The sequence below is a fragment of the Octopus sinensis genome, linkage group LG2 (genome assembly GCF_006345805.1).
Source record: "Octopus sinensis linkage group LG2, ASM634580v1, whole genome shotgun sequence".
Taxonomy (NCBI): Eukaryota; Metazoa; Mollusca; class Cephalopoda; order Octopoda; family Octopodidae; genus Octopus; species Octopus sinensis.
The window spans coordinates 88,824,228-88,846,820 of NC_042998.1; the positions used below are offsets into that span (position 1 = coordinate 88,824,228).

Consider the following 22,593-nt stretch of genomic DNA (forward strand, 5'->3'; position numbering starts at 1 on the left):
CACGCACTTTACTATGAATTATTATTTTTTGGTATATTTTTCATAAATAGTAATTTTACAAATTGACAAAATTTAGCAAGCAAATACCGTTTCTAGGATGCTACAGTATCTATAATTTAAATTATCTCATTCAGGTAATAGTGTGGGAGGACTGAACTATGATTTAAATGCTATATTATTTTTCTTATGTGACGATTGTCTCTCTCTTTTTCCCTTTTTTAATTAGAAGGGGAGGCAGGGTGAGGAAGGTAGCTTAGTTGAGAAGGCGACTTAGTCACCATCCACACACACACACACACACACACACCAATGACTAACCAGTTGAAAAAAAAGAGGAAACAAAGAAAAGAAAAAAGAGCTGAATGACAGGAAAGATATGCTGAATGGAATTAGAATCTCTAAGTTAGGATCCCATATTAACTTAGTGGGTTCAGATATCATGATGTGGAAGTAGTCATGGATTGATGTTGGTCGGCTAAGGTTATTGGGCTTTTGGGTATCCTGCTCTTGTATGTTATCCAGGGTGTGTCATATCCATAAGACTTCCACTAACTACAGCCACGCCTAGTAGCACAATGCTTGAGACTATTTCATCATTTTTTCTTCTTAGATGCCTTTTTTTCCTTCCTCTCTCTCTCTCTCCTTATTTGAGCCACTCACCCTCTCTTTGGCATTTATTCCTTTTAGTTGCTTAGTGCCTATGAAGCCTAAGTGCATTTCCACCAGATTCACTAAATTGGATGCAAAGGTCAAGTATTTCTGAAGTGTATAAATATTCAACTACAATTAGTTTTTATATTTCATCATCATCATTATCATCTCTCTCTCTCTCCCCTTTTTCAAAAGCTACTGGAGGAGAAAATTAAATTATCAGCTACTTTATTTCACCACTATACTTCACTTTTCAAACATTTCCACATTTTATTCCAAGTCAGTCTCTCTCTCTCTCGATATATATATATATATATATATATAATGATAATAATAATAATAATAACTCTAGGATGGAATTTATATATATATCGTACATATATTTTCCTTCTTCTTCAGGTAGATGGTCGCTCTAATTTTGACCAAATTAATAATTAGATTTGACTAACCTGAAAGAAATCAATGAAGACAACCATACTGTAATGGATTTAAGGCAGCCCCTCCTTCAGCAAGTCTTTCCTACCATTAAACACACCTAATCTCTTTCCCCACTTTATATCTCTGTAATTAATAAGCTTTAGTGTTAAAACATGCTTTCCCTCACCCTGTCTGCATGTTGGGGCTCAGTTCAGTCTAACAGTCATCTGCATATTTGAGATATCTCTAATAGAAGAGAAAAAATAATTGTTTTGTCCTTTTCATTTCATTCTCGGAAAAAAAATTCTCTTTTATTTAATTTATTTGTACTTTTCAAATTAATTTTTTTTGTCTTTTATTTAATTTTCTTATTTTACTTTTATTTCATTTTCTTTTTCTTTTACCTTAGTTAAAAGTTCACTTCATTGAAGAAGTGAAAGCTCCCATTTAAGAGCAGGCTTAACTCAGAAATGGCTGACTTCTATGACTTAAGTTTCATAATTTGAGAAATGGAATTATGCATTTGAGACTGAGCTTTCATTACAACTTCCTTTTTAATTTTCAGTGAACTTGTGGTGATAGAGTAAGATATCTTTTAATGAGCCTCTCATCTTTTGTTATTTAAACTTTCAACATTAAAAACACAACGACAACAAAACAAAACAAAGTCTTTTATATGAAATTTAAAAGATTTAAGAGGGGAAGAGAAAGATTAAAAAAATTTTGAAATTCTATTTTGTTGTGATTCTTTAGAAATGTGAATGTAAAAACCCGCCTAGAATTGTTATCTGAATTGAGTTTTCCTCTCTGTTCTTATCAGTAAAAAGGCATATTTCTCTTGAGCTAAGGTGTGTGATTAGGGTTTGCCTCCCAGCCAAAGTGGATAGTTAGTTTTTCATTAAATTATTAAACCTATTGTTTGTTGTTTTATTTATGCTTGTTTTAGAATTTCCCAGGTTTCTTTCTGTTTGCATATAACTGACCCATTCACTAATTGAGAGCCTCAGATTTTAGTGTCAGTTTTCCATTACAAATTATTATTATTATTTTCATTATTTTTATCATCATCACCATTATTATTATTATGATTATTATTATTATTATTATTATTATGGCAACAAAGTGAGTGAATTGTTAGCAGACTGGACAAAATGCTTAGTAGCATTTTTTTTTTTTACATATGGAATTCAAATGCCACCAAAGTTGACTTTGCCTTTTATTCTTTGGGGGTGGGGTGGATCAATGAAATAAATACCAGTTGAGCACTGGGGTCACTAATTGAATTGACTCTCCCTTCAAAATTTTGGTCTTTGTGTCTATAATAGAAAGGATTATTATTATTATGACAGTGAAAAAAATACCCTATGGTATTTCTTCTCACTCTTTACAGTCAGAGTTCTGATCATGCTGCAGTAGACTTTGTTTTTCGTTACTTTGGCATTGTTAAAATCAAGTACCAGTCTTGTACTGGGGTTGTTGGCATGAACTGCTTTGCTCCTTTCAGAATTGTTGGTCTCGTGGTGCCTGAATTGGACACAATCATTATGAAGGTGGCAGATTTCGACAGCATTGCTGGAGTGTCAACAAAATGCCACCTGGTATATAGTTGAAATTTTACATACAGCATTCAAATTTCACTGAGTTCAACTTTACCTTTCCTCCTTCAAAGGTTAATAAAATAAAGTACCAGTACTTCTCTCCAAATTGTTGGCCTTGCACCTAAATCGGAAACCATTATATGCACACCCCACCACTTTGTCTTTTTATTGTCCCCCTTATCCTTCGCCCTTGTGGCAAATGAATGAAATCATTGTTATCATTATGTAGACCTGTGAGTCGGAAGAAAGAAGTTGGAGTGGGCTCTCATTCTTGTTACTCATGGTGATCTTGGATGATGGGGTCCCTTGATTATCCCTAGAGGTCCTCCTAAATCAGGGGGATCCCATCATGATCCTTCCCCCCAACTCTTTTTCTATTGTCATATACTATGTATACTTCGCTTCTTCTAAAATATACCATGTATACTTTTCATTTTATCATTCCATTATATGTAAATCACCACACTTTGTATTGTCCCTTCATCCTTCACCCCGGTGGCAAATAAAAGAAATCATTATTAATATTATTATTATTATTAAAAAGAATGATGGGTGGCAAAATCAAGGCATTGGATGAAATGCAGTGATGTGTTAAAGTCTCTTGTGTGGCCCAGGTCTGAATCCCATTGAGGTCAACTTCGCTTTTCCTCCCACTCAGTTCATTAAAGCAAGGTACCAGTCTAGTACTGAAGTCAGTAATATTGACTATGTTCCACACCTGAAAACAACTGGCCTGTACCTTAATTAGAAGATTATTATTATCATCTACTGTATGTATTGGTTATTAGCTCAAATATCTGTTTTCTTTTCATAATTGTTTTTTCTTTTGTTTTTAACATTTAATTTTATTTTATTTTACTTTCATTATAACTGGTCGTTGTTATTTGAAATTTTTTTGTTATTTTTTTTTTTACTGTCATCTCCAACATTTTTCCATTTATAGACAGTACTGATTAAAAATTTATGGAGTCTATTTTTGAGCTGTCTGAATGAACTTTGCACAAGTAATGCATTGAGAGAATCCATGTTATTAATAGCTGTAATGGGCAGGTATTGATTGAAAGTTGAGAATGATTAGAAATATTTCCTTTTATTGGAATCCGGAAGTACACCTCTCTGCAGTGCGCGTCATGTTCAAAGCTAACATCAACTTTTACAAGAGCTTTTCCCTCCCCCCACCACCACTGCTCCTCCTCCCCCATGTCCTCCACCTTGGAGCCAGTAACCCGCTTCCCCTGCACGTCTCAGCTCTCCAGGAGCCATCAGTTGCTCTTTTTCTCTTCATTCTCTTCCTCTTCTCTCTCTCTCTCTCTCTCCCCTCTCCTTCACCACTGTCTCTTTTTTCTCTCTCTACCTCTTCCCCCTCGAGCAGCTTGCTTAGCAGACTCACCTTGAATCTTGGCCGAATGATTTTTTTTTCTGATTTTTTTTTTTTTTTTTTGTAAGGTCTGAGATTACTGTTGTATCTCCAAGGTGCTGGCAAAGTCTTGTTTCAAAGATAGATAGTTCTTATAGATTATTTCAGCTGTGCTTATATTTGTATATATATATGTGTGTGTGTGTTGTGCTACTTCTTTTCACCTTTTATTAACACTAATGGCAGTGTAAAACTTTATGAAATATTGACTACTTTGGGGGTTTCTAACTAACACCAACTCCTGTTAATATCAGTCTCTCTTTTCTTCAAATATTTGTGAATATTCTATTCTTACATTACCTACATACACACACACATACACACACACCTACATACATAAGCACACATACACATTTATACATACATACATGTTTATGCATACTCAACTGTGACTCCCCCAACTGTCCCAAATCTCATTTATACTTTCTATATTATGAACCCCTTTTTAAAACTGTATCAAATACATTTAAAAGAAAAATGTACAAATAACCATTATTGACAGGACCACATCATTGCAGAAGCCCCTTTAGTCTTTTCTTTTCCATTCTGTATTGAAAAAAAAAAATGCTATAGTTTATCAATGGCTGCTGCTGCTGCAATTATTATTATTATTATTTTTATTATTTTTATCATCATCATTATTATTATTATTATTATTATTATTATTGCTGCTGCTACTACTACTACTACTACTACTACTACTTTGTGGAGAATATTGACAAAATGGTATCATACTTAAAAGTTTACTTCTTTTGTTATTAACATTATTATTTTGGTTTTTCATCTGCCAAGAACTAGGACTGTTTTGTTTGTTTAGAATCTTACGGTGCACTGTGGCTGTTTTGTGATGAATAACGTCCCGATGATGAGATCACTGTTCTTCGCAGCACGTCAGTGGATGATTGCTGGTAGTCACCAGTTTCATACTGTATCAGCAGTTGTACCACTGATTTGCTGAGTTGGATATCTACTACAACTACCACAACCATCACTACTGCTGCTCCAACCACTACTACTACTTCAACAATTATTACCACTACAGCTACAGTTAGTGCCTACCAATACTGGATATATCCCATGATACTCTATGGAGACTTTGATTAGCCAATTAAAAGTTTGTCATGTGTGTATTTGTGTGTGAGTGTATGTGTTTGTGTGTTTGTGTATGTGTGTCTATATGTATGCATGCATATAAGTATGTATGAGTATATATGTATAGATATGTGTGCGTATGCACATGTTGATGATTTGTATGTTTTTATATATATATGTGTGTGTGTGTGTGTTTATGTGTGTGTCTGTATGTACATGTATATGTGTGTGTGTGTGTGTTTATGTGTGTGTCTGTATGTACATGTATATATGTGTGTGTGTGTGTTTATGTGTGTGTCTGTATGTACATGTATATATGTGTGTGTGTGTGCTTGTGTGTATGTATATATGTATGTAGATGTATATATATATGTGTTTCAGTAGTCATATATATATATGTGTGTGTGTGTGTGTGTTTGTGTGTGTCTGTATGTACATGTATATATGTGTGTGTGTGTGCTTGTGTGTATGTATATATGTATGTAGATGTATATATATATGTGTTTCGGTAGTCATATATATATATGTGTGTGTGTGTGTTTGGTTAAACAAATAGAAACAAAACTCAGTACATGTGCATTGTTCTAATTGGCTGAAGGTTACCAAAGTGACCCAAAGGCCAAAACTTATGTACATTGCCTTTCTCAAGTGCCATTCATGAAAATCTCAGTCGTTGAGTCAGTTTGGTAACTTGTTGATCCAAAATAATAATAATAATAATTAAAAGTATGTGCGTTTGCATATGTACATATATGTATATTCGTCTCTGTGCGTGTCTATATATGTATATATATGTACATGTGTGTGTGTACATATATATGTATCTGTATGTATGCATATGTGTATGTACGTGTATATAGATGTGTCTGCAAATGCGTATATGTGTATATTGCATGTTATTTATATTTATACACACACACACATGCAGCTTTGACATAGACTATGTGTATCTGTTACTCTAGTATTTGATTAAAAACTGGAAAAAACAACAACATAAATACTTTTCACTTAGGCTTGTTTTATTTTCAAATCTAATGGTAGTTCATTAAAATACTATACTTTTAGAAACAGATTCTAGAATTTATTAATTTTTTTATAAAATTCTTTTTTTTTTAAATAAGTATCATGATATTCAACATAAAAAGCTCACTCTTTTCTCAGTGTTGAAAAATCATCTAACTAATCAAAGGCATAGCAATGTTTTTTTTCTTTTATTTCTTAAAGTAAAATATAAGTTTTTTTTTCTTTCTCTTTTATCAAATTAGTTTTTGTATAAGAACTCTCACTGAAACAGTGTTGTATTTTATGTTCTTATCTGTGGTATATTGTGATCATTCTTTTTTCTTTTTATGTCTCTTGGAGCTTTATTTCTTCACATACTCTTTTGGACATAAAGGCAGACTCTAAAATTATGTGTTTGGTGTCAAGTTGAAAGTTTACAAGAAATTATAGTCTTACCTATTTAGTGTCTGTTACTGAGGAACTGTGGCCGCATGTTCAAATCTGAATCAACAGATTTGACTTTGAAATAAAGCTCTACCTGAAAATGATCAAGGAATAAATTCAGTGTAACACAGTGTAGAGAGAAATATGTAAAAGATTTGCATGAGCATATTTCTAGGTGACTTGAATACAAGAACTCTTTTAAGCTTCTGTGTTATCAATCATGTCATTCATGTGTGTGTATGTGTAGCTGTCTGTCTATTACTCTATCTACCTACCTATCTATATTGTTTAATGGTGGGCTTTTGACATAAGAACATCCTGGGTGAATTAGCATGTGAAGTGACTGAATATTATACTGATGTGTGTACCTTCAGTGTAATTCTCAGGTGGAATCAGGAAAACACAGTGTGATAAGGCTGAACATTCATTTGAATTACAAGTACAATCCATCCAACTGATTTCATCTACCCAAATTTATTCAGAAGGCTTGAGTTCCCCAAGGCACTGAAAAGCATTTATTCAAAATGTTGTGCAGTAAGATTGAGCCTCAAACTTTATGGTTGCAAAGTGAACTTTATAACCACTCATCCATGCTTCTGTGTGTGTGCACAACTATAAGTCTGTTGCTCTCATTTCACCCCTGCCTATAATCATGGTGGCACCCTCTCCCTTCTATTTCTTACTCAGTTATAGGGCTACTTTAGGCTGGCGGTCTTGCATGTTACAAAATGATATTCACTACTGCTGGTGCCATAACAGAGACAAAAAAAAAGCTGTACACTGTGTAAAATGACTGATATTAGGATGGGAATCCAGCTGTAGAAACCATATTGAAGCAGGCATTGAAACACAATGCAAGCCTCTGATATTTCAGATGCTGTTGAACTGTTCAACCTATGCCAGCATGGAAGATGGACCTTAGATGATGGTGATATATGTATGTATATATACACAACGAAATGTAAACAAGTCTCTACTAGTTTTTACAACATGTATTTGGTTGTTTAATTATCTAAGTTACCCTACCTACTCATTGAATTAATATATAAGTGCTGTGTAGTAATTTGCAGACATGTGTCTCCTTAATATGATTTCCAGGCTGTATCAGTGTAACACAGCTATGACAAAGCTGGACCTTCGGATTCCAGAAACTATTCATTTCATGGTCTTCCTCACAATTTCTGTCTAGAGAATTTCATTTACATAGCTTGGGTTGACTTGAGACTATAGTGGAAGACTCTTGCACAAGATACCATTCAAGAAGATCATAACCAGAACATCATGATTGTGAAACAAACTTCTAAATCATTTGCCTATGCTATACATACATACATACATACATATATATATATCACTGTGATGTTGATTTTAAAAAGAGCATCCAACCATAGAAACCATGCCAAAGCTGACACAGATCATGAGATCATGATGCAGTCCAATGGTTCACTAGCTCCTGTCAGATTATCCATCGCATGCCAGCACAGAAAATGTGTGTGTGTATGCGCACCATATCTATCTATCTTTCAATATATATATATATATATTCTGATTTTGATTTTGTCTTCATGAGTTTGGAAAACAAATGAAAGTGCTAATAAAGAATTATCCAAACTTCTGACTACCTCCTTTTTCTCAACAAACACACACATTTATATAATCATCATCATCATCATTTAATGTCTGTTGTCCATGCTGGCATGGGTTGGATGGTTTGACCAGTGCTGGCAAGCTGAACCAGACTCTTGTCTGTTTTGGCATGGTTTCTATGGCTGGATGCCTTCCTAATGCCAATCATTCCAAGAAAAAAATGGGTGCCATTTGCGTGACACCAGTTTCTGCCACGACTGCGGTTTTACTTGGTTTGATGGGTCTTCTCAAGCATGGCATAATGGACTTGGTCATTGCCTCCATGATGCCCAACACTCAAAGCCTGGCATAATCTGAAATGGTCTTGATCCTTGCCTCCGTGAGGATCAATGCTCGAAAGGTACTTTTACGTGTCACCTGCATGGGTGCCATTTGTGTGACACCGGTATCTGCCACAACTGCAATTTTACTTGGTTTGATAGATCTTCCTCTCAAGTACAACATAATGCTAAAGGTCTTGGTCATGGCCATGCTGGGGTACTGCCTTGAAGGGTTTTTTCAGTTGTATTAATTGACCCTGGGATGTTTTAAGCCTGGTACATATTCTAGTGGTCTCTTATGCTGAACTGTTAAGTTACAGGGATGTAAACACACCAACACCAGTTATCAGGTGGTGGTGGGGAACAAACACAAAGACACACACACATACATATATAATAGGTGCATGGCTCAGTTGTTAGAGTATCGAGCTCACACCCATGCGGTAGTTAGTTTGTTTTCTGGACTGGACTGTGTGTTGTGTTCTTGAGCAAGACACTTTACTTCTTGTTGCTCCAGATTACTCATCTATAGAAATGAGTTGTGACATCGCTGGTGCCAAGCTTTATTGGCATTTGCCTTTCCCTTGTATAAACTCAGTGGTATGGAGAGGGGAAGCTGGTATGCACTGCTGGTCTTCCAAACAACCTTGCTCAAACTTGTACCTCAGAGGTTAACTTTCTAGGTGTAATCCCATGGCCATTCATGACCGAAGTGGGTCTTTAATCTATACATACATACATACATACATACATATATATACACACACATACATACACACACCACAGGCTTCTATCACCTTTCATCTACCAAATCCACTCACAAAGCCTTGGTTGACCCGAGGCTATAGTAGAAAACATTTGACTCTCTTTTACTCTCTTTTACTTGTTTCTTTTACTTGCAGTCACTTGACTGCAGCCTTTAGTCAAGCAAACTGACCCAAGGACTTATTCTTTGTAAGCCTAGTACTTATTCTATCAGTCTCTTTTGCCGAGCTGCTAAGTTATGGGGATGTAAACACACCAGCATCGGTTGTCAAGCAATGTGGTGGGGTGGCAAACACAGACACACAAACATATACACACACATACATATATATTTATATACATATATATGACAGGCTTCTTTCAGTTTCCAAGGCTTTGGTCGGCCCGAGGCTATAGTTGAAGACACTTGCCCAAGGTGCCACGCAGTGGAACTGAACCCAGAACCATGTGGTTGGTAAGTGAGCTACTTACCACACAGCCACTCTGCTGAAATATATCAAATATATATACATATACGTATGTATGTATGTATTGTTATGACATGCGATATGAATAAAATGTATTTGTAAAAACAGTTTAACTGAAGTGGTTGCTATTGTGTGAAAAACAGCCAATGAAAGTGCTGATCTACTAGAAATAGCAACTGTATCTTCCTCAAATCACTACCTATAATCTAAGAAGGATGCACTGGATAGTGTAGTCCCTAGCATTCAAAAGGATAGGATGGTTATAGCTGGAATACCTTTGATCATCAGGTTGTTTGACCTGGAGTTAAAGAACAAAATGACTGCAGACAGATGTAGGTGGAGGCTGAAGACATAATTTAAGACTTACATTTGGTTTTTAGTTGGATGTTTTTCTGAATAATATTGACTTAGATTTACAAATTTACTTGGATTTTTAAAGCTGTTCTCTAAAATTAATAAAGGCAGATTATGCTTTAAACTTCTGATAAATGTAAATGGTTGCTTAACCATTGCATAGTACTGAGTTTGGTCAGATATTAATTATCTGTGTCTGGGAGTGCCGACTTGATTTCCGGTATTGTTGTTCTTGCAATTAAAGTACAGCCACAATTCACTTTTAATAACATCTAATTTAGTGATTTCTTGTTATTTTCTTAATTATCGCTGTGTTGTTATTATTGTTGAGTTGTTTCAAGTAAAATAAATTTTGTTTTATGTATTGTTTTTTGGAAATGTTAGCTCTAAGTTATTATTATTATTATTATTATTATTATTATTGTTGTTATTATTATTATTTTAATTTTAGAAGACTTTCTTGTTGGACATATTAAGTTTTCATTTATTTTATTTTATTTTCCTGAATGATATAATTTGCAACTCAATTAGACATTTTTGTTCATGAATTGATATTTAAAATATTTTGAAAATACTCTTACAATTTGTCATAGTGCATTGATCTTCTCTTGTGTATGTGCATGCACTCATGCATGAACCACACATGCACACGGCAAATGCATTTTTCTAATGAGTTCATCCTTTCTTCTCTCTCAGTCTAATCTCAGTTATAGCTGTCATTTTCATTTGGATATTTTTTCATATAAATATATAGTCTTTTTGTGTGTTTTAAATATATTTTTAGGCATACTGCTTTAAAAATTTGTATTTTACTGTTTTAGTCTTTATATTTAGTGATCTTAAATGAAAATATAAAAAAATTCCCTTTGTTTATTTTTTTAAATTCTATTAAATAGAAGAAAGAAAACTATTTTTATTATGCTAATAAGACTTTTTTTGTAGTATTAATTGAATGATTATCAGGATTACACACACCCACACACAGAAACAAATATTTGTGCATCTAATTACGCATGGCCTATTTGTCATTTCATCTATGCTAGGTTGATGAAAATAAATACCAGGAACATACGAGGGGCTGATTTAGTCAACTATATCATCTCTTCCCTCTCCTCCTCACCTCAAATTGGCCTTATACCTAGCTTTGCAAAGAGCATTAGAGAGAAAGGCATTGGTGGGCAGTGAGGATTGCGGGGGTTGGGTGAAGAAGTGACTGAGCTGAAAAGAGCTCTTAACTTTCATGTAATATCTCTTTTAAAGTTTACCACAACACATGGAACCATTAATGTGATTGCTACATAGCTTTGTATGTTACAGTTGAAAACTGTTCTTCAGCTTTGAAAATTGATTATACTAATTACTTCACCCACTGCCATCCTTACCACCTTCCTCTCCTTCACCCATCGACTGATAGCTGTTGAGTATGTGCATTCACTGATGGTGTGTGCATGCATGTATGTGTGTGTGTATTTTCCCCCCTCTTGCTTCTGTTCCTTTTACTTTTTTTATCATTTGCTTCTTGTCATTTCAAACTGTAGTTAGTCAATTTGACATTTTCTGTTTTTTTGCCTTGTTTTAGGACTTAATGACTATTTGATAGGTCTTGACCAATAATCTCCATTACACACACACACATGCTTTCTCATTCACACATACACACACATGCACTCACACACATGCATGCACACTCACAAGCTCACCACCCAGCTTTCTCTTGAGTAAAATACAAGGAGGAAGAAGAAAATGAAAATAGAGAATGTGTACAGCAACAGGAATAAAAAGCTAGTGCAGCTGTACGCGTTTGAATTGGTAAAACATGCAAGCCAATACAATAAGTCAAACTTCATACACTAGCTTATCTCTCTCTCTCTCTCTCATTTCTATTTCTAGCTATTGATTGATTCCCCTCCACTCCCCACTTGAATCTTTTTAGCAGACATATTGACTGAAAACTCGGCTTTCATTTACTTTCTATTAAGCAATCTGGTGTAAATTTCCACCCCCCAAGCTTTTTATCCTTTTTTGAAATTTATATGTATGCAAATTAACACTAAATAGGTGTATTTGAGAAAGAGAGAGAGAGATAAGATTAAGGATTTCTATTAGTTTTACTAGCTTTTGATAGTTAAGTGATTAAGTATTTATTGTCATCTGGTTAATTTTGTCATCTAATTTTTAATTCAAACGTGTGTGTGGTTGTGTCTAGTTATTTATCATGCATTCTACTTTCCTTTTTTCTTCCTTTGTTCAACATTTTACAACTTTTTAAACCCTGCTGCCACCTACCTGCTGTCTTATTGCTGTTAATCTAATGGTGATGTCATTCATAAATGATCAATTTACTCAGCACCTTCACTCTCTTAACCCTCTGGAGCAATCACTAGTATGGATCCTACAAAATAAGTAGGAGCTTTCCTTTGCATGATATGGATCCAGGTCTAGTTATAATTGTTTCTGTTGGCTATTATTTAATTATATGGTTATGGGATTATAAGAGTCTTATAACTAATTGAATCTAGACCAAGGTTTTAGTTTGTTGTTAGTATCAGTTCATCTAGAATTTTGTATTAATCAGGTTAGGTGTTGACTAATAATTACATTAGGATGAGATTTGAGGTGCGCATGCACGCACACACACACACACACACATGTCCATGCATATATATGTGTGTGTTCATGTCTGCTGAAAACCCCTACACAATATTGGAAAGAAAACTAAGTATATTAACCAATAATACCTATACCTCAATCACTCACAGGCGCACAAGCACACGCGCGCACACACACACACACACACACACAAGTAGTTGTTTTCGATCTCCAAGTACTTTACCAAAACTAACATTGTTTCCCTTGACACCTGCTAACTATGTTTACCAAGGGGATCTTCTTTTAAAACTGCCTGACTAGAGGGTCCCCACATGAAGCCAAAAAAAAAAAAAACCCATTGAAAGGTTATTTTGTAGATCAACCCACTGCATGATGCATAATCTGATCTGTAGATATTTTGGATAGAGATCTCTGAAATAGCATCACAACTGAGACACTAAATATATTAAAAGAAAGTACACAATGTATATTTCATTATCATTAGTATATATATATATATATATATATATATATATATTTATAACTGTAATCTTCACTCTCCTGATAAGAATCTATGTTCAACAATTTCTAACAAACTCTCAGGAGGACTCCCAACTTTTTCTCTTGAAATAATAATAACAACAGCAACAACAACAATCATTTTAACTCTGAATAGCTACTAAACTCTCAACAAACTCAATATAGAAGAATACTATTAAATAGTATTCTTCTTCATGTCATACACCCATACTGACAAATACTTTTCAATGGCTAGACCACTGATTGGTTGCATAGTCCTGGCCTCTTCTATTATAACTAAATTGACTGGCTGGTCCTCTGAAGTTTGCAACCAACTTGATGATGGTACACACACTATACGCTTTCATTGCTTTGCAAAACTTTTTTTTGTCTACTAATGTGGATATTTGTTGTTTTTTGTTGTGCTTTTCTTATGTTAATTAATCTACATTAAGTACAGATAAGCCTTACCTAGCTACATGTCTTCCACAGTTCAGGATAGCATTAAAATAAAAATGGCCATGGGGATAGCCTTCAGAAGAGATAAAGATTATCAAACCTGAATTAACTAGTGTTATCATTCATTCCCAACCTCACACCCTCGTTTTCATTTTTAGTCCATATGTTACTATACAAACAAGCATGATAAATACAGTTAATTGTTTGAATTTTCCTAATCTAGAGTACCTATCACTAATTGATTAACCTTCCTGACAAGGATGTTATTCTTTTTCATTTTTAATTCTACATGTAGATCAGGTTCTTTAACTCTTTTAGATACGATAGTTATCAGCTTCAGTTATATATTGTGTGGTTAGATTTTCTCAGTAAATTTTGAACTTAGTTGTTATGGATCTAATTTCTCATAAGTTCTAGTCTGTTTATTGATATATAAGTTGCTTCTACAAATGTGAAATCTCAGAGGGCAGTGAAACAGAATCTATAAAACTGAGGGTCTTAAAAACAGAAATAAATACTCTCTTATTTCAGTTGTTAATGGAAGCCAGTTTGAAACTTTTCTTAGTAGTACTAATCCCATTAGGTATGGCATGAACAATCTTCTCATTTCTATTCTGCTAAAATAAAGGCAGACTGCAGACCACCAGACTAGAGGATTTACTAAATCTAATGTGATTTCTCACTGAGTTAAATCTTGCCAGGCTCAACTTCCCTTTTCAGTCCTTTTAGGTATTATGATAAATACTTTAAATGTGAGAGTTAGGTTTTATGAGAACAATTAAAAATGATATGTTTCTCATTTGTTGAATCTGTGTTCCAAATGTTATATGATTTGGTGTGTCCAGTGTTAAAGTCAGTAGCTCTTAGTAGTAATACTACTTTCTAATGATAGGGGTAGACAACACAGTAGAATCTAAGAATTCATTGCAGGTTAACAAGAATTTCTTTGTGTAGAGCAGTGGTTCTCAACTAAGTCTATATAACCCTTGGGATGGGGATACATGTAAGATTTTGTTGTTAATATTTATGTGCTTATGTGCTTTAATTGGTTATAGCTCTGTAATACAGAAAATATCTTAACAATTTTTTTTTTGTATAATTCCTAATAATATTTCATTATAAAAATATAATATGATTTTTTTAAGCATTGAATCGTTGTGGGGTCCACATGAGTAAAATAGGAATCAAAGGGGTCCATTGGTAAAAAATGGTTGAGAACCAACGGTATTGAGCAATGATTCTCATCCAAGGGAAATTTATTTCCTGTAGGCAAAAATTTTGCATGACTGGATGTAAATGTATCTGATCATGCATAGCTGTGTTGTTAAAAAGTTAGTTTTGGGTGGTTTTGGGTTCAGTCTCACTGTGTGATACCTTGGGCAAGTGTTTTCTTTAACTTAAGTTATACCAATGTATTCTGAGTGAAATTGTATGGAAGTCTTTCATGTGTGTTGTATGTTTCTTTATGCTTATGTCTCACAACTTATTGGCTTGACAATATCAGTCTTAAAAATAGTCCTTTCTATTATTGGCACAATGTTTGAAGTTTTGGGGGAGGGGACTAGTCAATTGCATCGACCCCAGAATTTCACTCGTAGTTAATTTATTGACCCCTCAAAAGGATGAAAGGCAAAGCGATCCCAGTGGTGTTTGAACTCAGAATGTGAAGACAGATGAAATACCACTAAGCATTTCGCCTGGCGTGCTAATGATTCTGCCAGTTCGCTACCTTAAAAATAGTGCTTGGGTGGATATTGGCTGACTAAACTTTTAAAAGATAGTACCACAGTATGGCTGAAATTCAATGACTGAAATTAGTAAAAGAATATGAGAGTCAGTTTACAAAGTTGATTAAATTATATTTTTAAGGTTACACATCTTTTTGTTCACAGGTGGGAAATTGGGACAAATTATATATGTTTATTTAGGTCATATTTTTTGTGTGGGAGTAATGAGGTTGAATGGTGAAATACAGCAAGATGAGGGAATAAATGAAAGAAGTAGGCTGAGAATCATTGGTGTTGAGCTTAACCCAGTTGTAGTTGTAACATCTGTGACTGTTGACCATCAGCAGTATCATCAATAACATATGCTATTGTATGTTCTAATAGAAGGTGAAATGGCTGTGTTGATTGCCAACAGGATCATCAATCCCCTATGAAATCACTATGCTGACATGATGTTATTGGGTTTCTAAGCAAAACACTTTCTTCTATGCACCTCAGTTATCAACTGTGAGAACAGGCACCGAGTCATATGAGAATGTTGACTGAAGTTGTTCTGTCCGGGAGAAGATATGTTTCACACCATAAAACAAGAACTAAACATTGGGTCTCAGGGTCAGGAGATATTTCAATTCTCTCTCTCTCTCTAAACATTCTTTACAAAAAACAATGATATGCCTACCACCTACCATCTCGTAAAACAAAATATTTGATTTCTGTATGTTGTACGACTACTATAATATATTTCTCAAATAATAAAAATAGGACAGTGGAATATTTATATTAATCCTCATGTTATTTTTGTTTTTGTTTTAATAATCTAATGTTATTTTAAATTAGTTTTTGTTTCTCTCTTTGCAGGAGATTGTATATCCTGATGGCAGCCCTAAAATTAAAACCTACAGAGTTCCTTCTTTGGCACAACCTTCAGTCTACCATGAGGTAAAAACCATCATGGATCTTTTTATTTCTTAATAACTTAATTCTTAATCTACTAATAAGTATTCTGATTTCATTCCTTACATTCCCTACATTTGTGAGAAATTCACTCAACAGTCTTGAAGTACCAGTTCATTTATCTTTATTTTTTTATTGCCTTGTCTTAAAATAAAGCAATTTCAAATAATAAATTTTATCTTTTTCATCTATTATCATAATAATAATAATATAGAATTATTATTATTATTATTATTATTTGTTACTTTTAATGTATATTATGTATGTAGTTTCTTTTTTAGAGATAGTTACCCAAAGCTATAATTGATTACACCCGAAAATTTAAACTCTCAAGCTGCTATTGAAAAGTCTAAAAAACTTTTTTTCTCTCCTTTTACGAAAAAATAGTTGATAGTATATTATTTCAATGCCTAGGCATAACACTTTGATTTCGTTTTTCTCTCTGCAGTTTTTTAAAATTTTTTATTGCAATATATTAAGCGAGAAGCAGTGATCTCTGGTATCATAGAATCTATGCTACCCTAATTGAAATTATTTTTTCAAGAACTGTTATTCATTTCCCCACCAGCTTTTCCCATTGTAGAATAGGTAGAATAAATATACCCATAGAACAGGTAACCACATTCTGGTTCTAGGTTGTTGCTAATGATAAAAATTATTCTCTTGATGACATACTATGAACACCATTTTTATAGAGGAAAATATGTATACCTTTTCAACTTTTCAAATATGGGAAAAGAGGTAAAGAAAAGTTTGACCAAAGAAGAGAAGTGTAGTTTAAACATACTGTAGCACTGACCTTGGTACAGTATCTACAAGGTGGCCAAGTTGTTTGATTTGGAGAGCACCTCCAACTACTTACATATATATTATGCTTTAGAGTTGTAACTTTTTAAAAATTATAATTAAGATTAATATATAGGTACAGACATGACTATGTGGGCAAGGAGTTTGTTTCTAGGCAATGCTTTATGAGTAAATTTAGTTGACAAAAATCCATCAGTGTGTGCGTGTGCATGTGGGTGTGTATGTATACATGCAGTAAGCATGTGTGGACGCATCTATATATGTATGCTTATAGGTATCTATGTATATATGTAAGTAAGTAAATGTGTGAATGTATATGCATGTATGTGTTTGGGTTTAGGTTTGTTGTCCCACTGCTTGATAACCAGTGTTATTTTGTTTACATCCTGTAACTTAGCAGTTAGGTAGAAAAAAAGTTTGACAGAATAATTAAAGGAGTTTGATTTGTTCAACCAACCCTAAAAGGCAATGCTCCAGCATGGCCTTGGTCTAATAACTAAAACAAGTAAAAGAGGTACATATTATATATTGTCTATTCCTGCATCTTTGAGTATTGTGTTTTAGGTAAAAAAGCACCAAAACCCAGTATTATGTTGAGAGTTACAAGCACCTCACTGGCTACATTTTGGCCATCATTGCCACATGGCATATTGATTTCCCCACCAAAAAACAAAAAGGATTCATTAGCTGGACAGAGACCAATTTTGTAAAGACAGTAGCAGTATAATTAGTTTAATTGATACTAGTAAAACTAGTACATAAGCACTACTCCAGACAGATCAAAGACTGTCAGCTTTAACATAAATTAGGTGCTAAACTAGATATTGTAAATTTAATCATAAAAGGTCACTGACTCTGTGAAAATATATATGTAATTAAAAAAGCATGTTTAATTATTTATTGTGTTCTCAACCATAGAAATAAACATGGAAAGGTGATTAAGATATAAATATTAGGAATTATCAATCTCTAGCCAAATAAGCAAGAGACACAACTTCTAACATTTCTGGAATCTTAGCTATCATCAGAGGAAATATAGCCTTTGCTTGTTGGCAGTGCAATAACTAGGTTATTGTAGAGACACGTTCAAAAAGAAAAAAAATGTTGAGAGCATTTAATCCTTCGGTGGTTATCCAGATGAGGAAAACATAGAAAATAATCAAAACTACCTTTATATTTATTAATTAAATACAGTCAGTATCTCTCTATAATTATATTATCAATTAGTCTCATTTCCTGTTGCCACTCAATTGTTTCTATGAATATTTCTATACAGTAACTAGTCACTACACAACCAGCAAGCAATTTTGAATGCTATGCTGCTGCTGACGATGGCTAAATAGTTGGAACTATTCAAAGTTTCTTCCTTTCATACTTGACCAAAGAGAATACTGTTAGCATAAACCTATGTATTTTTATTTCCTAATCAATATATTTAACTTTAGTGAAATCATTTCTGATTTTGAGAATAAAGTCAACTCTTTTTTTTATTATTATTTTGTTAAGCATTTAACACAGCTTACTACTAACTTTACCAAATCATATCTTCTGTTAGATGTAAAAAGAAAATGTGTAAAGGAATAAAAAAAAAACATATCTCACTACATAAACTACATATTTGTTAGGTGAAGATCTCTAGATCTGCTCTTAACAAACACATAACTTGCATTCTTTGAATGTTGATCAGGTTTTGATAAATCTTAAATGATCTTATTTTAGATAGTAATGTTACTTTTACATATTAGTATTGACTCTAGGTTGCCTCAGTTTTATTATAGTATTATTATTTGCCAGTGTCTTATTAGATTTCTTCATAAATTTTGACATGAAAATATATTATGAATAAAGATATATAGTGCCTGTAGACACAAAGGAATGAGAAAAACAAGAAAACTTCAACAATAACACTTTATCACAGTAATATAGGACCTAGATTATAGAAATGTTGCAAACAGAACTAAGTTCAGCTATGGGGTGGGAATAAACAAATAAATTTTTTAAAACTTTATTTTATTTTACTTTTTATTTACTTAAAATGCAAATAAGTCAAGATATAAGTGAAGCAGTTCCAAAATAGTTTTAGCATTATTGCTAAGTTTAGAATAGAATTATTGCTGTTTCAATCTTTATATTTATGTCAAGTAGAATAAGTTGCCTATTGATTTTTATCTACATTTCATTTTTCTTCATTTATATTAGATAAATGTATTGAATATTTTGTTTAAAAAAAATCATTTTCTTCTTTTTTCTTCCTACTGAGGAAATAGAAAATAAGAGATATCTAGTACAAATTGTTCAATTCTACCCCATCCCCCATGTGTAATATAGTTTATATCTGAATTTCTGAATTTATATTTTTACCTTGGCATCCCTAAAAAGTCTTATTGAAATGTTGCAGTAAAACTATTAAAAACAAAAAAAGTGAGTGTTCAAATATATTCTGTGAGCATACTCACAAACTAATTCTTTTCAATGTAGGCACACACACACACACACACATATATATATAATCTACACACACACATCATATTTTGATTATACCATTTTGTCAAAGAAAAAAGTGCATTTGGTTATTAATATGTTATCTAAGTTCCAGCTGAGTGTGAGTATATATATCTCTGTAGCTGTGACTCAGAATCCAAGAGATTACTTTCAATACTCTGTGTGTGTGTGTGTGTGTATAGTGAGGTCGTTGGCAGTGCCGCCGGACTGGCACATGTGCAGGTGGCATGTAAAAAATACCATTTGAGCATGGCTGCTGCCAGTACCGCCTGACTGGCCCTCGTGCTGGTGGCACATATAAGCACCCACTACACTCTCAGGGTGGTTAGTGTTAGGAAGCGCATCCAGCTGTAGAAACTCTGTCAGATCAGATTGAAGCCTGGTGCAGCCATCTGGTTTGCCTGTCCTCAGCCAAATCATCCAACCCATGCTAGCATGGAAAGCGGACGTTAAACAGTGATGGTGTATATGTATGTATATATGTATCTGAATATGTGCGTGTGTGTGTGTGTGTATATATATATATATATACACACACACACACACATTGCAGATTTCTGATATAGCGGAATATAACAATTATATATATATTTAATCATTTGTGAACTAAACCCCCATATTTTGTGTGTGTGTCTGTGTGTGTATATATAGTTAATAAAAAAAAAACTCAGAAAAAGAGGACACCAAGAAAAAACAACAATGCGAGGATGTGATACATGCAAAGTATTAATAAGATGATCAGAAAAGGAAAGAAAGGGGTTTTACATTTGAAGCAGAAACAGGAGATACAGGGAAGTCCAAGAGAAAAGGAAGATGGAGGAAAAAAATCACCAACAGTCCACATGTAGTTACATTTTGATATATATATATGTATGTATGTATGTATCATCATCGTTTAATGTCCATTTTCCATGCTGGCATGGGTTGGGCAATTTGACTAAGAACTGGCAAGCCGAGAGGTTACACCAGGCTCTAATCTGATTTGGCAAGGTCTCTACAGCTGAACACCCTTCCTAATGCCAACTACTCTGGAAGTATAGTGAGGGCATTGATGTGCCACTGGTACGGAACTCAGTCAGGCACCACTGGCATCAGCCACGATCAAATTGTGTATTTTACATGCCACAGGCATGGGTACCAGTCAGCTATGTATGTGTGTGTATACATATATATATATATATATATATATATAATAACAAAATAATAAATAAAACATATACATATATACATACATACATATATGTACGTACCTACATCTATATATATGTATTATATGTATATATGTATATATATATATATATGTATATGTATGTATATGTATGTATGTATATGTATGTATATATATGTATATATACATATATATGTATGTGTATGTATATATGTGTACATATATATATCATCATCATCATCATCGTTTAATGTCCGTTTTCCGCGCTAGCACGGGTTGGACGGTTTCAACCGGGGTCTGGGGAGCTAGGGACTGCCCCAGGCTCCAGTCTAGTCTGGCAGTGTTTCTACAGCTGGATGCCCTTCCTAACGCCAACCACTCCGCGAGTGTAGTGGGTGTTTTTTACGTGCCACCTGCACAGGTGCCAGAGGGGTCTGGCATCGGCCACGTTCGGATGGTGCTTTTTATGTGGGGGTGGTGCAGAAATATATAGGGGAGCACCAGTGGGGAGGGGTGGTTCAGAGAAATGATGACAGGTTCTAGGCAAGTAGAACGTAGGATATCAAGAGAGGGGTAATGCATGGTGAATAGCGTGTTGAAGAGGGGGGTTCGAAGAGTAGACCTATAATGGTGGTAGGAGAAGCGGACATCCGGTATAGATGGAGCAAAAATATAGAGATATCCGGTATTGGTGGTGGGGGTGGGCAAGGGCGGGTGCACCGGGAATATGCGAAGGTTGACTGACGGCTGGCTTAAAAATACTCTTAGCAATGGAAGGGGGGAAAGAAGAGGGGGGATGGCAGACAACGTAAAAGAGGAGAGAGAGAAGGGAATAGTGGAACCCGCGAAAATGGGCCGCCATTGAAAAAAACCCCTGTATGGAGAAATAATATGGCATACGAGGCGAAGCTGAAAATAGTAATAATAATAGTAATAATAATAATAATAATAATAAGCAAACTTTTCGACCGCGGATCAAAGGGACAATACTAATACTAATAATAGTAATAATAATAATAAATAATAAACAGCTCAACCACAACATTAGATTAGAAAGACTCTTATCTTGGGAACATTTCGTTCTTCGGCCTGACACGGGAATATGCGAAGGTTGAACTGACGGGCTGGCTTAAAAATGCTCTTAGCAATGGAAGGGGGGAAAGGAAGAGGGGGGATGGCAGACAACGTAAAAGAGGGAGAGAGAGAAGGAATAGTGGACCCCGCGAAAATGGGCCGCCATTGAAAAAAAACCCCTGTATGGAGAAATAATTGGCATACGAGGCGAAGCTGAAAATAGTAATAATACTAATAGATATATAATAATAATAATAATAATAAATGTATGTGTATTATATATATGTGTATATATGTATGTGTATTGTATATATGTATGTGTATTGTATATATGTATATATGTATGTGTATTATATATATGTATTTAGGTAAGTGTATGTATGTATGTATATATGTGTATGTGTGTGTATATATATGTGTACGTGAATGTAAATAAATATATATGTATGTGTATGTATATATATGTGCATATGTGTATATATGTATGCATGTGTATGTATATATATATGAAATTTTTACCATTAAGACTATTCTGCAAAGACCTGGATAAGTTGAAATCTGAAGGAGCAATATCTGGTGAATACGGAGGGTGGGGTAACACATCCCAGCCGAGCTGCAGATATTTTGTCTCGTTCCCAAAGCATCAAATGCCCAAATGAACTTTCTTATCTTCCTTTTCA

General features: G+C 34.1%; 1 protein-coding gene across 2 annotated transcripts in view; it reads left to right on the forward strand.

Moving 5' to 3' along the window:
- LOC115223833 (hyccin) overlaps positions 1-22,593 on the forward strand; it is a 374,581-nt gene that overhangs the window by 201,787 nt on the left and 150,201 nt on the right. For both annotated transcript variants that reach the window (XM_029794513.2, XM_036515120.1), the window contains one exon: positions 16,267-16,347. In XM_029794513.2, coding sequence (XP_029650373.1) covers positions 16,267-16,347 — 81 coding nt within the window. The remainder of the gene's footprint in view (positions 1-16,266; positions 16,348-22,593) is intronic.